The sequence below is a fragment of the Aphelocoma coerulescens genome, chromosome 7, assembly GCF_041296385.1.
Source record: "Aphelocoma coerulescens isolate FSJ_1873_10779 chromosome 7, UR_Acoe_1.0, whole genome shotgun sequence".
NCBI lineage: Eukaryota > Metazoa > Chordata > Aves > Passeriformes > Corvidae > Aphelocoma > Aphelocoma coerulescens.
Window position 1 is genome coordinate 13,289,471 of NC_091021.1, and position 15,071 is coordinate 13,304,541.

Consider the following 15,071-nt stretch of genomic DNA (forward strand, 5'->3'; position numbering starts at 1 on the left):
TTCCTCCCATACAGATGTGCTTCCCCCTCAGACCATACTGACTATGTAGCTAAGGATTGAGCTCCAGCTGTGTCCAGTTTTTCATTTATTAGCACTAAAACACATGGATAAAACCCAATGCCTAAATATTTCTGCCATAATGTAAACTATGAACTCATTCCAGAGCCCTCAATTACTGATATTTATGACATACCCTGTTTCCTCCATGATGCAACCACCCCAGGATTCAGTGCAGTCACACTCTTCTCAGACAAGACCAAAATACAACAGAAAAGGAGAGAAGTTATAAATATGCTTACAATAAATATAAGTACTCACTATAAAAATGGAGCTTGACTAATTATACCAAGATTTGACGGTTGCTTGGCTGTACAGACTCTAGCCCCAAAAAGGAAACCAGCCCACTTGAAGACATACTAATACATTTATTTAATGTGGTACTTTCAGATTACCTTATCTGCAGGTTCTTAAGACTCAACACAGTTTCAGGCAGTATAGAAAGCTAAAAATAGTTGGCAAGGTTCTTCCCTACAAAACAGGCAGCACAAGGCTGTGTGCAGTACACATAATATTGATGATTTTAAATGTTCACATTTCCTCCTCCCTAAAAATACAGAATACCCTGAAAGAGGATTGTTATTGGACAGGCCAGGCTTTTTCCCTTTGGCATAAAATTATTAACAGTAATATGTGAATCAGCCGATCAAACATTCATTCAAAAAGTAGTTGAATGAAAATGGATTTACAGTTTACTTACAGCTATAGCATGTAAGTCAACAGTGACCAAATTCATAACATAAAAACAAAAGATCAGTACCTTATGGTTGGTAAAACAGATGCTGCACACTGCCCATAAAAATTATCTACCAAAGATAGATGTACTGTAGTTACTACTGGAAATCCAGAGTTTCTCCATGGAAAATATTCACAGATTATTTATATGGTTATTTCTACTCTCTCCAGGTTTTTCATTAATCTTTCTCTATAAAAGGGCACCCAAATAAGGGCACTAAGCTATCATATCAAAAACCTTAATCTTTCAGTTAAAAAATATTCTGTTTTCCAAATTGTATGAACTCTGTTTTACCTGTAATCAAAAAACAATTATGTAGAAAATATTTTCACAATTTGCTAGTTGACACAGTTCAAAAATAATGCTTTACAAAACAATATTCCTATGTATGGTTTCCTAATTCACAGATTTTTGAAGTGATTCCACAATAAAGTCAACATTACCATTCACATTTTTAAAGAGGAAACAAAGAGAAAAGGTAGCCAAACTGCTTACAAACTGCAAGTGAAAAACCAAACAATTTTCTTGGGCCTTGAAAAGGGCTTTGCAGCAGCTTTTGTACCAACACTCCACATGTGTTAAGGCCACACAAATCTGGTCTGGCTGTGAAGCAGCAAGGTAACAAGTTGAGCAAATGTCACACTGAACACTGAAGAGTTACAACTCTTTACCATTTCTTCACTTGTACGTCAGGTATTTTTGCATTTTAAGAAGTCAGCAATTGTTCTATTGGATTTACAGATTTCATTATGATAGAAAATGAGTTCTAAATTAAATTAATGGTGTTTTCACCAATATACCTTTGAATATTGGTTATGAATCCAACCTCTCAACACAGGACATCACTGAGGTTATTGCAAAATGCTGCTGAACTGGCGGCTCTTGTTTGTTGAAATTTTACTACATATATTTCCAAAAGCAGCAATTCTTGTTCTACAGTTACAGCAATTTTGGCATTTCTTTCAAACACAATAACGGAAGTGTTTATGTATTTAGCTAAGGAAGATAAAAGAAGACTCCATGTACATACTCGGTTTCCTGGCAGCTGGCTCCCATTGTATTCCAAGATTCTGAGCAAGACTTTGTGCTAGTTCCTGTGCCATGGGCAAAGGGAGGCCATACTGCATTCCAAGAGGAGCACAATTATAAAAAAACCAAAAACCCATTAGTTATTGCAATGAATATTACACTGGCTCATTCTGGCTTATCACATACCTACTACTTCAATAATTCAATGCAGTCAGTCACAAGTCTATGTGCATATAAGGAAAGTTAACTTAATAAAGTACATACCAGATAAAATATTCCTCTCCTAATCTCAGGTAATCTCTCCCCACTGGTTAATCTAAAGAAAGAAGTCTATTTGATACATACGTAATACAGTTCTGTAATAGTAGGGATTTAACCCATGTAAAAACAGGAGAATTTCATTATCAATTTAACACTGCACTGAGGAAAAAAATAACAATAATAAAAAATTCAATACACAGGGACAATTTGTTTTCTAATTTCAATGTTAAAAAAACTTCAGGAAGAATTACATGTCACTGGTACCTCAGAAGATCAAGTGTCTTACAGTGATAAGACAAAAAGATATTCACTTGTGTTTCACATATTCCTGTCTGAGATTTTTGGGTCTAAATTTCTGTCAAATATAATAAAAGCCAATTTAAGTTCTTTTTAAGAGAAAAATGCAGACAGGAGAGAAATGATTTGTAAAAAGAAGAGCACTCTGAGCAGTAGTTTGATGATGATCAAGGCAGGCTGGCTGTGAGAATCCTAACTTTTTAATATTTAAGTTATCTTTAAAGCCCTGAATACTGAAACATATAAACTGTTGAGATTATAATGTAGAGATTCTACTTTACTTCACTTTAGTCATGGAAAAAAAAAAATTACCTCATTCACTCCTACTCCTCTGGCCACAGAGCAAACCCCTCCAAAGTAACTTAAGCTGCTCCTTTTGTAATGAAATGTCACATTCCTTACAAATAAAAATGAAGAAAATATAACACATTGACATTGGGCACCAAGAGCTTATTGAAAGACCATACCCTCACACATGCCATGATAGATTGCATGTACATTCATCTACTTCTAGCATAAAAAGCAACTGCAAGTTTACAAACAGAACACCAACACTGAAAGAGGTGATTATATATATATAAGCTTTGACAAAAAGACTATTTTTCTCTTGTAGAGCCAGAATCAGTCTTAACCCACAAAACAAACCAAGCACAGAAAGCTTGAGTGCCAGACTCCTAAGACAAGAGTAATAACATTCCTTTTAAAAGTTAACAATATATTCCAATTTATGATCTGTCAGGAAGGAATTAAATTCTGAAATGTATCAGTATTGAGAACTTTTTAAACTATGATCTTAATCCAAACCAATTTAAGTTCTAGTTTCAACTCCAAATGAAAAGACTGAGAAGTATACCTAAAGGGAAAGTAATTTAATACCGTGCTTTAACCCTGCCTCCTTTCTTTTACTGTTAATAAGCCCCAAATAATTAAGTAATGTAATCTGGAAGACCTAATTATTCAATAAAATGCCTATAACTTACTATGAATTACTAAAATTACTATTTTAACTCCAGAGTCGTCATAACAAACCTACACAGCCTACAAACAACCTACAGTGACCCTGCATGGAGTACAAATGACCTAACCTTTGAAAATTAATGGAGTCTTTTTTAAATGACAGGATACTCCATACAGGTACATACTTATTTTTCAGAACATTCTAACACCCATCAGAGCTTTCAGACTGCAGTTTAATTAAACACGTACAGCCAGAGGCTTTACAACAGACAGGACTGTAGTAAGGGCTGAGCTTGACAGGCACTTCTGGAAATGGTCTAGTTCATCCCCCCAGCTGCAAGGAGGCTCAGCTGGTGCACACCATGTTCCATTGACTTTGGAAAATCTCCAAGCACGGGCACTCAGCCTCTCTGTGCTGCAGAGAGTTTCAGCATCTGACCACCTTCACAGTGAAAGGTTTTTTTTTCTCCCATGTTTAAATGGAATTTCCTGTATTTCAGGTTGGATTTGGTACCTTTCACCATGGCAAACTCTTCAGCAGGTGACACAAAACATATGCATTGAAGTCACTAAGAGTGCATGTCAGCAGCACTTCGCCTGTATTATGAAGAACACAATCAGCATTGTATTGCAATGCCTGTAGTAAGGAAATCTGGAGGAAATTCTTCAACCCTTATTTATATCATCTTCTGCAGAAGATGAACTACAGGAGAATCCCATGGAAGACACTAGTTACTCCATCTTCACAGTATGTCATGCTGCTGGGAGACAGCTTAAGATCTTCATACTGCACAGGGGAACATATTTTCTCCTCTTTGCTTACAATGCCATGAAGTAAAATAATACTTGTTCAAGGCTGAAGTCGTGCCTAATGATGCAAGTGGAATTTCCCCTCAAAATGCATTGTGTCTCAGAACAATTCATTACAGCTCTAAAGGAGAAGCCCTTCCATTAACAAATCATCACTGCAGCTACATGTGTGAATAAATATACTAACTGGAATACTCTTGTGGCAACACATAATCCTGTCAGCTCTGCCCTCTCCTGATCATAACTGGAAAAGCAGTACCTTAAACACCTGATTGGCAAAGCTAAGTGTCCTCAAGGGCTCATCAAAAGACACTTCAAATGTGACACTGTCTCCAGGTTGCAAAGACATTCAAATATCATTATAGATATGTATATCAACATGATCACGGTATATACTACACCTATTAAAAACAGGTGTTAAATATGGATTAAGCGTCCTAAGGAAGGCAGAGGTTGATTGATATACAGAATACCAAGCAAAAAAGTACGAAAGAAGAGACAAGTAGACAAAAGCAGTAGACAGGAAGTAACATTCTAAGCCATTGCAAAGGGTACATACGAGAGCAGGTGCACAGCATCAGCGTGCTGCTTGATGTAGTGCTGCCGGTACTTGGAGAAGTCGTGGAGCATCTGCAGAGGGTCAGGGTGAATATTAATGCGATCTCTGTCTGTCCAAGTTTCCACAGCAACGAGAACCACCCTGGTGTTCAGCTGTTCCTTGTATATCTGAGGGCAGAGACAGGACAGGCACAGGAGTAGAACACTGGGTCAGACATGCACAGTTAGCCAGTAAGAGTAAAGCGGAAGGACAAGAGGGATAAAGCAGGAGGAAAACATGGGGAAACAGTTAGCTGGTAATGCCTTGCATTTCCTAAAAGCTAATATTTTGATCAACTTAAATTTTATGTTTTAGAAGGAAACAAACAACCCTTGCTGCTCTTTTTTTTTTTTTTGAGCCATTCCATTTTCTTTAAAATTCTCATGGCAAATAATTTTGCCACTGAGTTTTGCAGAAAACCTGTAAAAAAATCAGCAAAGAAGAAATGTAAAGGTACACTGGGTGATCTCAAAGAAAAAGAAAAGACTGATCTCAAAAAGTAGCTGAAGGCAATTTTTAAGTTGAGATTAAATAATTTCTCCATTTTCCAATAAATCCAAAATTTAATTAATGCTTGATTTCCATTTATATAGTATGATCACTTAATTCTCACATTGCTTGAGTGGAATTAAGTAAAAATATTGATTTTTCTATAAATTTTAATGTTACTGTAGCAACAGACAAGGAAACAACAATCAGGCCTCAATAATAACAAAACAGTTTTAAAATATGCATTTTAACATTGTGCATGATACTTGATTCTGACATAAAACTGCTGCTGTCTTTAGGTTCAGTTAAAAAAATATCAAAGTTTATTAACTAAGGTCATGCAGAACTTGCAGATCAATAAAAGATGCATTCCTTATTCACCCTGACCAGAAACCCAGTTTTGTATCAGGGCAGCATCATCCTTATTAAAAAGTCAATGTATAATATTCAGCTTGGAAAACAAAGACAAATACAAAAATGAGAGATAGCAACCAGCTAAGCTCAGTTTTGTCCAAGACCCTTGAAGGAAAAGAGTATTAGCATGCTTCAATCTGAGGGAGACAAGCTGAGAACATACACAGAAAATGGTTTACAACATGAGAAAAACCAGTAAAATTAAACCACCTGAAATGACATAGAGGTGGGTCAATAAAGACTTCTGTTTGCTGAGAGGAAAACTGTAATTCCTGAAGCAAACAGCAACAAAAGAATGGAAGGGGAGGCAGAGAACCTGAAGGCCTCTGAAAGCCAATATCCTTTCCCCAACAATAAATCAGTAAGAAATACAGCCCACACCCTATGGACACAAGGGAATAACAAAGCAGAATGTTCTGCTCCTTTTCACGCTTTATTTAAAGAAAAAGCCATTTATACGTCCTTTTGTAAGATCTCTGTGAGGGGAATGAATTCTACTCAAGAATGAAGCTTGATGTTTTTGCATACACACAGATAAAAATGGAAAAAATAGATATAATAGGGAAAGAAAAGACAGATTAAATAACTTCTGTTAAAACACAGAAGAAAGACAAAGAAATAATGATCAGGTGAGAAAAAAAAAGATGCTACCTTTTCTTTGGAAATGTGCAACATAAATACTACAATTATTTACATTTTTATCTGCTCTAGTAACTTTTCTTTAGGCTACTGGCATGTACAGATCATTACAGAAAAATATTCCAAAAGACTTCTGGTATTTCATGTACTATAAATATATTCACCTAAATTTTCAATATACATCCAGTACACTTCCTATGTAAGAGCAAGTACTGCATTGTTTCCTCTGAGCCAAACAAACTGTTGACAGTGTTTTGCACTGAATCGTATCACACAGTTCCACAGGTACCAATAATGTCCCATGGAAAAGGGACTCAGAGTCAGCATTTGGTAGCCTTTGTATTCATCACTACTAGAGAATCTATCCTGTTTTCACTACAGACAGAGCTCTGAAATCTGTGTGGTCATTATATGTGTACCAAAAAGAGGAAAAAAAAACCAAATTAATTTTACCACAAATATTACTTTTAGTTTATATGCTGTTGCATATTACAAAATTGTTCTAAATTTAGTCACAGATACCATTCTTGTATCTGTGTCACTTCCACCCATTTATAATGTACCACAATGGCATTTTGTTTGTTTTTAAGCTATAAATAAAGATTTATGAAGGAGAATTTTTTATTCACACTCACTTTTTCTCACAATAGATATACGTATCCTTTGTGACCTATGCTTGCAGTTTCAATCACTTGTGGTTAGATTTGTTTCACAAATCTAAATTTGATTAAATCTCATTCTTAATTGGTGACACATACTGAAATCACCCCTGCCAAGGGCAAACTCTGACAGTTGCAAGCTTTAAGAAAAATGCCACAGATAACCTGGTAGTTACTTATACATTCACCCCAGGCTATTCTTCTGCAGAGGAACTGGAAATGCACTTTAAAGTGTAATTGAAATTCGGGTTCTGAAAATGATAGCATTTTTAATACAGTGCTAAAGTAAAAGTCAGTGAATCAGTTTTCAGAAGAAACATTGATACTTACAGCATCTACAAGGTTTACCACAGACTTTGCAAAATTGTTTGTGTATGCAGTTGAAGAACGGTGCCTTTTGAACTAAAAGAAGAGAAAGTAGAACACAGTGAGAACTTAAATATTTATTACTAATACTTTATTTTTACAACATGAAAGGAAATTTAATATTTTAAGAAAGTAAGGGAAAAACTCAAAAAACTTTTCAGATCACAGCCTATATCTCATATTCAAGAATCCCTGGAAGATAAAGGAAGCCATTTATGATAGGCAGCCTTTCCCAACCGTAAAAGGAGCATTTAACCACAAGAAATACTTTGTTTAGAATCAGACTTCAAATGTTTAAGACAAAATTACAGGTAAACATGAACATAAACATGAGCTCAAAATTGAGAGGATGCTGTACCCATTAAAACTGCCTAACCTGATGAGTTACATATCTGACTGTAGTAGCCACATTCCATCACTTTAATTATAAGACATGAAGATGAAGCATTTACCACTTGTCCTGTGCAGAGCTCTTTGCAAAGGCATCCTTTTCTGCAACAGCACAATACTTTTGTGACATGTAGCAGTAGTTATAGCAAAAGACAAAATGGAAGAGGGAGTGCATGGGAAAAGTAAATACGTGTTTGAACATGAAAAGAGTTAAGCTGAGTATCTTAAATTCTAACTTCAATTTTTTTCTATTTTTATAGACTTACATGAGCTGTATTACAAGTTTGCTTCATAATATATGTGCATGTCATTACAATGTTTTCATGTCTTTCCTCATCCTGCCTCACAAGCCCCTTCTGTTCCAAGTCAAATTTTTTAAAGATGCAGCTATGATACCTGAACATGAATCCATATGACTTTCAAGAAACTGTAAAATTATAAACCAAGATTACATTACATAGTATGATTTGCAGATAGGAAAAATAGGTCTTCAAAATTTCACAGAAAATGAACGTGAAATTACTTAGAACAGGGAAAAAAAGCCTTTATCAAAAAACTCTTACTAATTTCAACTACTTGTTAAAAGCAACAAGTCTCATTGCCTCAGTGTTCTATGGAAGTGTCAGCTATTCTATGAAACACTGTACTTAAAAAGAGGCTTTGGAACAAGAGGGCCTGCCTCTTCTCTGAGCAACTGAGCAGCTGCTCTCAGGTACGGTGCTAGTAGGTGCCTAGGATGTACACTGTACATTATACCACGAGATTGCTCCCCAGAGAACAATGACAGTGGGAAAGGGGGAAAGGGTGGCTTTGGCTTTTTGTTTTGAGCCAATCCCAAACCTTTCCAGAAGTGGGAAGGTAAAATAGTGTGCTTTGGAAAATGTTCTTGGTTTTCAACACAGTATTAAAATGCTAATATCAATAGCAATACACCACATAATGTGGTTAAACATAGATCCTAAAAGAAATTAATCTAAACCAGTAAAAAGTGCAACAGCCTAATTAAATATGTTGAGGTATCTTTATTGCTAGAGGAAAGGAGATGTTGTGAAAATACACAGTATTAACTATTTAACACAACAATCCATGTGGTTTAAGGTACTTCTTCCAACAAAGACCTTTGCTGCAGGGGAAACCTGCCCTCTCCTGGTAAACAGAAAACCTTGAAAGTACATTTAGTGAGCTCCTGGACTGGCAGGACAAGACCCCTAAGTGTGAACACTTCCCTAAGTATATCTGCTTTATTCTTTGAAAAGAATTATTATCTGCTTCTAAGTTACTGATAACTATGAAGCAAAAAATCTTGTGCTCTGAAGCTCTAACAAATTAAGCGTGAGAGGAGACAACAGTTAGTGTCTGTAACAGGTGTAGTGAACACCTTTAAGCACATCAGTAATACAAGAGGCCAGGGGAAAGAGACAGACATAGGAATATTTTCTCTTCATAAGGAGCACCAACCATAGACATCAAACAAGACAACAAAACGGCCATAACTTCAGTTACTGTGTTAAACAACTAACACATGAACACCCTTAGTGTAGTTTCCTACTAGGTGGCTTTGCAAATGAAAACAGCTCAAGAAATTTCTGTCCTACATTTTCCACCCATTCAAATTCCCTCCACAGTGCTAAATGAACACAGATAAAATACAGGTTATTTTTGCCCAGACTACTTCTATGATTTATTATACAGATGAGGGAAGGGTACATTATCTGTCTATGCAGCAATGGAACAAGTATGAATTACTGCACCCTGTTCTGATATCTTCTATTTCTATATCTTGCTCTTAAATATCATCCTTCAGTGCTGACCAAAGAGCCCACAACCCCATAAAGCACTGGGAAACTTGCAGCAGGGTGAGAGATGAAAAACCTCTTTACTGGCAAATAAAATAAGTGAAAACTATTGTATCAACAGACTTCAATTTAAAAAAAAAAAGTCTTGCTTACAACAAATGTCACTTAGTCTGACTTTTTCCAGTCATCCCTCAAGACAAAAAGGGGAAAGAATTGGGCTTTCCTCCCCCCACCCATTCTGGGGGGTTTTTTAATGACAAACACTTTTTGAATCAAACAAACAACTTACCTTGCACTTCATTATGAATCCTGTTTATAAGTATGGAATAGTCAGGAAGAACAATCAGAGTTCTGTCTATATGTTTTGCTGCATTAAAATTTAAATTAGTAAAATGAAACTCAAAGGTAACAAATTCTGATTTCTTTCCATATAACTTCAAAGATAGGATGTAATTTTAGAACATTTTGTGTGTTTGTTCTGGACATAAATGTTTTGTTGCTTTACTTGGTTGGTTATGGGCATAATAATTTATCCATATGATACCAAAGTGTTCCAGATTCATTTTGAATATATAATTGCCACAGAAAATCTTAGGTAACATTAAGCTTCATTAGGTATTATGGCCTACAGTGTGTCTTACAGTACAAATGTTAATAGCTGCTGATAAACTAAATCCTGGGCCCAAAAATAGCTGATGCAGCACAGCGCTGTACATCAGCCTACAAACTGTCACCAAAACGAAGATCACCACTGAATTGCTATACTTACCATTTTATGGTCATTGACTATCATGAGCTCCAGATATTTCATCTCTTCAAAGACACCACGAGATAACTAAGGAATTAAAGAAATGCTTTGAGAAATCATGAAGATGTAGTGATTTTCAAAAATAACTGTGGCTGATTTTTATTATAGATACATATTAAGAAGATATTGTGTAAGGTATGTAAACTGGTAAACTGGGTGAGAAATGCAAGTAGGGTAAAGAATCACAGCCCCAGTAACTCAGGCTGAAAATCTGAGGCACATCATCAAGAATGTTCAGGTTCTACTCTCTTTGGTTCAGTGCAGACAGCCCTACTGCTTCCCTCCTCCTTTCGTTATGTACTATTCACCACAGATTTAATGAGAAAGGAAGTTACTAAAAATATATACACCCTCAAAAATATGGTGTGGATTGTGCAACTCAGTGAAGAAATACAGATTAATCTTCTTTAACTCAATTATTCCCCTAACTCATACATATGCATGTGAAGATCATGAGGACTGCCCACTTACGTTCTCGCAATAACCCAGTTCTGGGTGTCCTCATTCGGATTTTTGATTTAATCATGCTACTTAATGAGCCAAGTGACAATAAGGTCAGATATCTACAAAGTAGCAAGAGTTCATTCAAAATTATTCTTTATTCTCAAGCAGACAAAAACCTTAAAATTCTAAAATAATTTTCACTACTAAATTTTGATTTAATTGATGCATATCATTGCTGTCACTTTAGAAAGTTTATCAACTTTCTTCTAAATATTCTATTTTTGAAGAAAAATATTGTTTTCTCATTTGATAATTATATTATGTGACAATATTAAGCTTCTAAAAATACTTGTTTCCTAAAGCCTACGTTCTCTTGACATTAAAAAATACAGAAATTAGTGAGTTTGGGTTTATAAAGGGTCTTAACTCAGGGTCATTCTTCTACTTACTGCTCTCTTTCTTCTCCGTCTCCTCAGCCACTGCAGTTCAGACAGAAAGGGCCATTCAGAACTAGAGTCAGTCTCTGTAAAAATTACAATTTAAGAATTTCATGGCATTATTTTAAACTAATTATGTACACTGTCCAAACCAAAAGTAGATTAAGATCACCAAAATCCAAACCACCCTCACTATTCAAAAGCTCATTTTTTAAAGTACATAAAACATATCAAAACTCAAGTAATTCAGAAATCTTAAAGCATGCAAGGAGAGGTAACCTGGGCTTAGAATATACATTTTCTTCCATCTCATTGCCTCAATAACATTAATATCACTGATTAAATTTAGTGATTTTCAGAGGAAAGCTAAATAGAGGTCTGTGGATGAAAATCTTACAGCTGCTCTTTGAAAAATATAAATTCCATCGCAATAATTGTGAAAAAAGTCAGGTTAGTGTCTATTTTTCAAGATTTTCTAAATAATCAGCAATTTTATAAACACTGCTAGCCTAATATTCCAATTTTCGAAGTTATAGATACAATTATTTCCAATATTTAAAAACTCAGAACATAAGCAAAAACATACCAAGGTCCTGCAACTGCTTGGAAGCTTGTGTTCCATAAGTTCTTTGGATGATATGTGGCCTGCTTTTACTTTCCTGACAAGAAAAATAAGTGACATTTTCTTCTAATTAATAATATTAAGTGAAAAAATGGCACTTCTTTCAGTATTTATAGTTTTTATTATTTTTTGTATAAAACACAGCAACCATAGTACCAATTTGGCTATACTAATTTGAAGCAATCTATTTGCAGTCCTGAGCAAATCATAGAGCATCTCTGCTTCAGCAAATTGACCAGTCTACAAAACATAAGTGTCACAGATGTCTTTGAGATTACCTTAAAAAAGTCCTTTAAAAGCATTAGAGAACACAGATAATTTATTCCAATAAATCAAATTAGAAAGTCTATATCTGGTTGAAATCTTCCTCCCACAGATGAGCAACTATTACTACTTATGAAAAAAATCCTATCTAATTACAGCAAGTTGCAAGAAACCAATCAATATACTATCCTTAAGATGATTATTTCATCCTGTTTTATTGGTGCACTCCACACTTAAAAAGGACAAGATTTTTAATGCATATTTTCTTTAAAAGTCTGACACACCCCAAATTATCACAATTGAGTACCTACTCTAGAAAACAACTCCTTTCTCCCGTAACACTTCCTCTGCAGTCTGCCAAAACAAGCGACTCTTTTCAAAGGGTAGGATTCTACTGTTCTGTAACTTCCATAACAAATACATAGCACACTGAAGGACAATACTGAATATATTTGCTGGATTTTGGGGGGAAGGAGAGGATGTTTTCTATAGTATCTACTATAGTTAAGATTATTAATCAAGCTGAATAAACTACGTGCTGAAGGCTGTGTTCAAGATATTTATCTCACATACTGCAATCAAAAAATGAGCCCCCAAAAGCTCTCTGTGGCTGTATTATTTTCAGTAGTTTTGAGAAAATTAGGCATCTCATCTGTTTTCTTATCATTTAGAGTTCAACTTGAAACCTTGAGTTGGCAAATGGTATCTCACTTTTATAACCAGAACTTTTGCTCTACTTATAATTTTTACTGAAATACCACTCAGAGAGACATCCTGGTTTCCTTTGTTCACCCAGGCAAGAAAACAGTTTAGTCAAATTTTCTTCTTCTGACTATATGGATACCCTTGTATAAATGCAGTCTTCATTAATTTACTGAGTCTGTGTTGTCAGTTTTTAGAATTACAACCTTTATGAACATGTGCATCAAACACAGACACACAGCACATACTGTTGTTCCTGGAGGGACTTGATTCTTTTGGATGTAATATTTTGCCATGCCTCTGGAGTTTCATTTATAGTCCAATAACTGACTGTCCAAATGATACCGAGTCCTCTGAATGTTGATCCATTTTCTTTGACAGGATCAGCCAATGATTTTGCAGATCTTTATTCAGACTCTAATTTCAGCTTTACAGTCACTAAAACATATTGGTTCTGCAGCATTAATTATTTGTCACATACTGTGCATATACTGTCATATACATACTAGAGTGAGACAAGCTTGAGAACTGTGGCACAGCATCTGCAATATATCCTACAGACCAAGCAGGACACAAACCTTAAGAATTCTCTGTCTCAATGTTGCAAAATCATTTCACTGAAAATCACTCAAATATTTGAATCATTCAGAAGTTAGAAATATACCTAGTTTTACTACTGTCTGTGAAATTGTGTCAGCTGTATCAACAGCTAAAGTTTTAGAAACGGTTGCACACATGAGACACAAAAATAATAATAGCAAAATACTTGCATAAATGCAGTCCTACATGCTGATCCAGCATAATCTTCTATCTGAATATGCTGGATCACAATCATTTAAGCTATACAATGACCACTGACTTAAGACATACAAAGTGTAAGATACCCAGATGTAATTATCTACTTAATTTCACATTTTGTAGAATCATGGCAGACCAAGAGCAATCTGATGCAACTATTTAGAGAGGAATGTATAAATGAGTTCCAGAGATCCCTTAAATGAATTTATAAACACTTTAGTTCAAGTACTAGAGCAAATTGATAAATGCTTTTTGACAGTCCATTACCATGTGTTATGGAAACAGTTTTATTTGTCTACTCCCAGCATCTAAATGATCAACAGCAAGTAGGAAACAAAAGATTAAAGAAAAGCAGAGAAAAATTGTAGGTAAATCATAATTACACATTTGCTACCTTAAACAAATTCAAATTAAGTGTTTTAAAATACTTTTCATTTCCATATGAATGCATGAGACATATTCATTGATTTAATCTAATGCTTTTATTTGCTATTCCTTGAGGTCTCTTCCAAACCAAATAAATTAGACAAAAATAAACTTACTGCCGTGTGGGTCAGATCCATCGGTTCTATCAAGTACAAATAAGTACTATCTTCAAACATGCCACTAGAACATGGAGAAAAAGAAGTGATATTTAGGATTACAAGGCAATCAGTTTGACTCCAGGATTTGAATTTTGGTAAGACAAAACCAAACTTAGGGCTGAAAAACTGATCAATATTTAATATATATTCATTACTATCACATGTAGCTAAAGCCAAGATTGAGGGATTTTTAAGATATCTGGCACATTTTAATGGACTAACAGTAAATGTAATGGCAATGCAATGATGAAGTACCAAAAAAGATTTGACCTTGGAAAAAGGAAGTTCTAAGACACACCCTGAGCAGGCAAAATGCAATCAACAGCTGAGTTGCACTTAGCAGTAACTAATGCTAATTTCTTGTATTTTTTAGCTTGTACAATCTAACAAAAAGATCCATTTTTCTATGACAGAATCATACATGAATACTGAGCATGCTGAAATATAATTCTTGTTTATCCTTTACCATAATAAGTCATCTGGGGAAATATTTACCTGCACTTACTAAATTCAAAGGTTTGTGAGACAGAATCAAAACATGATTTCAGTGATACTAAGAAAAATTGCTAGCAGTTTGGCATAGCTGGTACTGACTTTTCAAAACATCAAGAAATCTTTGAGCCTGTAGTGTTTTCAAAACATCAAGAAATCTTTGAGCCTGTAGTGTTTCAGTTCCTCCCATATTAAGAGACAATATTAAAGAATAATAATTAGTTGTAGCCTTGTTTAAAAAATGAGACCATGTACTTACTGAAGTCCATTACAAGTTGAAAGAGCAACTTTGGAATCCTTGACACCTCTGATATTTCCATGGTAGTAACAATGCTCTCCCCCCTAATAATTTTTAAAAACAAACAATCACACACACAAAATTATCCTGATTTAATGTCTGTTGCTTAAAACCAATGCAAAAA

At 35.0% G+C, this 15,071-nt stretch overlaps 1 protein-coding gene across 7 annotated transcripts in view; it reads right to left on the reverse strand.

Annotated features, from left to right (window-relative positions):
- The window catches only part of ADAM23 (ADAM metallopeptidase domain 23), an 80,443-nt gene that overhangs the window by 40,460 nt on the left and 24,912 nt on the right, over positions 1-15,071 (reverse strand). For all 7 annotated transcript variants that reach the window (XM_069022216.1, XM_069022222.1, XM_069022220.1 and 4 more), the window contains 10 exons: positions 14,909-14,991; positions 14,116-14,179; positions 11,774-11,846; positions 11,200-11,273; positions 10,268-10,333; positions 7,277-7,348; positions 4,707-4,873; positions 2,693-2,777; positions 1,824-1,914; positions 194-242 (listed from right to left, as the gene is read on the reverse strand). In XM_069022216.1, the coding sequence (XP_068878317.1) occupies positions 194-242; positions 1,824-1,914; positions 2,693-2,777; positions 4,707-4,873; positions 7,277-7,348; positions 10,268-10,333; positions 11,200-11,273; positions 11,774-11,846; positions 14,116-14,179; positions 14,909-14,991 (824 nt within the window). The remainder of the gene's footprint in view (positions 1-193; positions 243-1,823; positions 1,915-2,692; positions 2,778-4,706; positions 4,874-7,276; positions 7,349-10,267; positions 10,334-11,199; positions 11,274-11,773; positions 11,847-14,115; positions 14,180-14,908; positions 14,992-15,071) is intronic.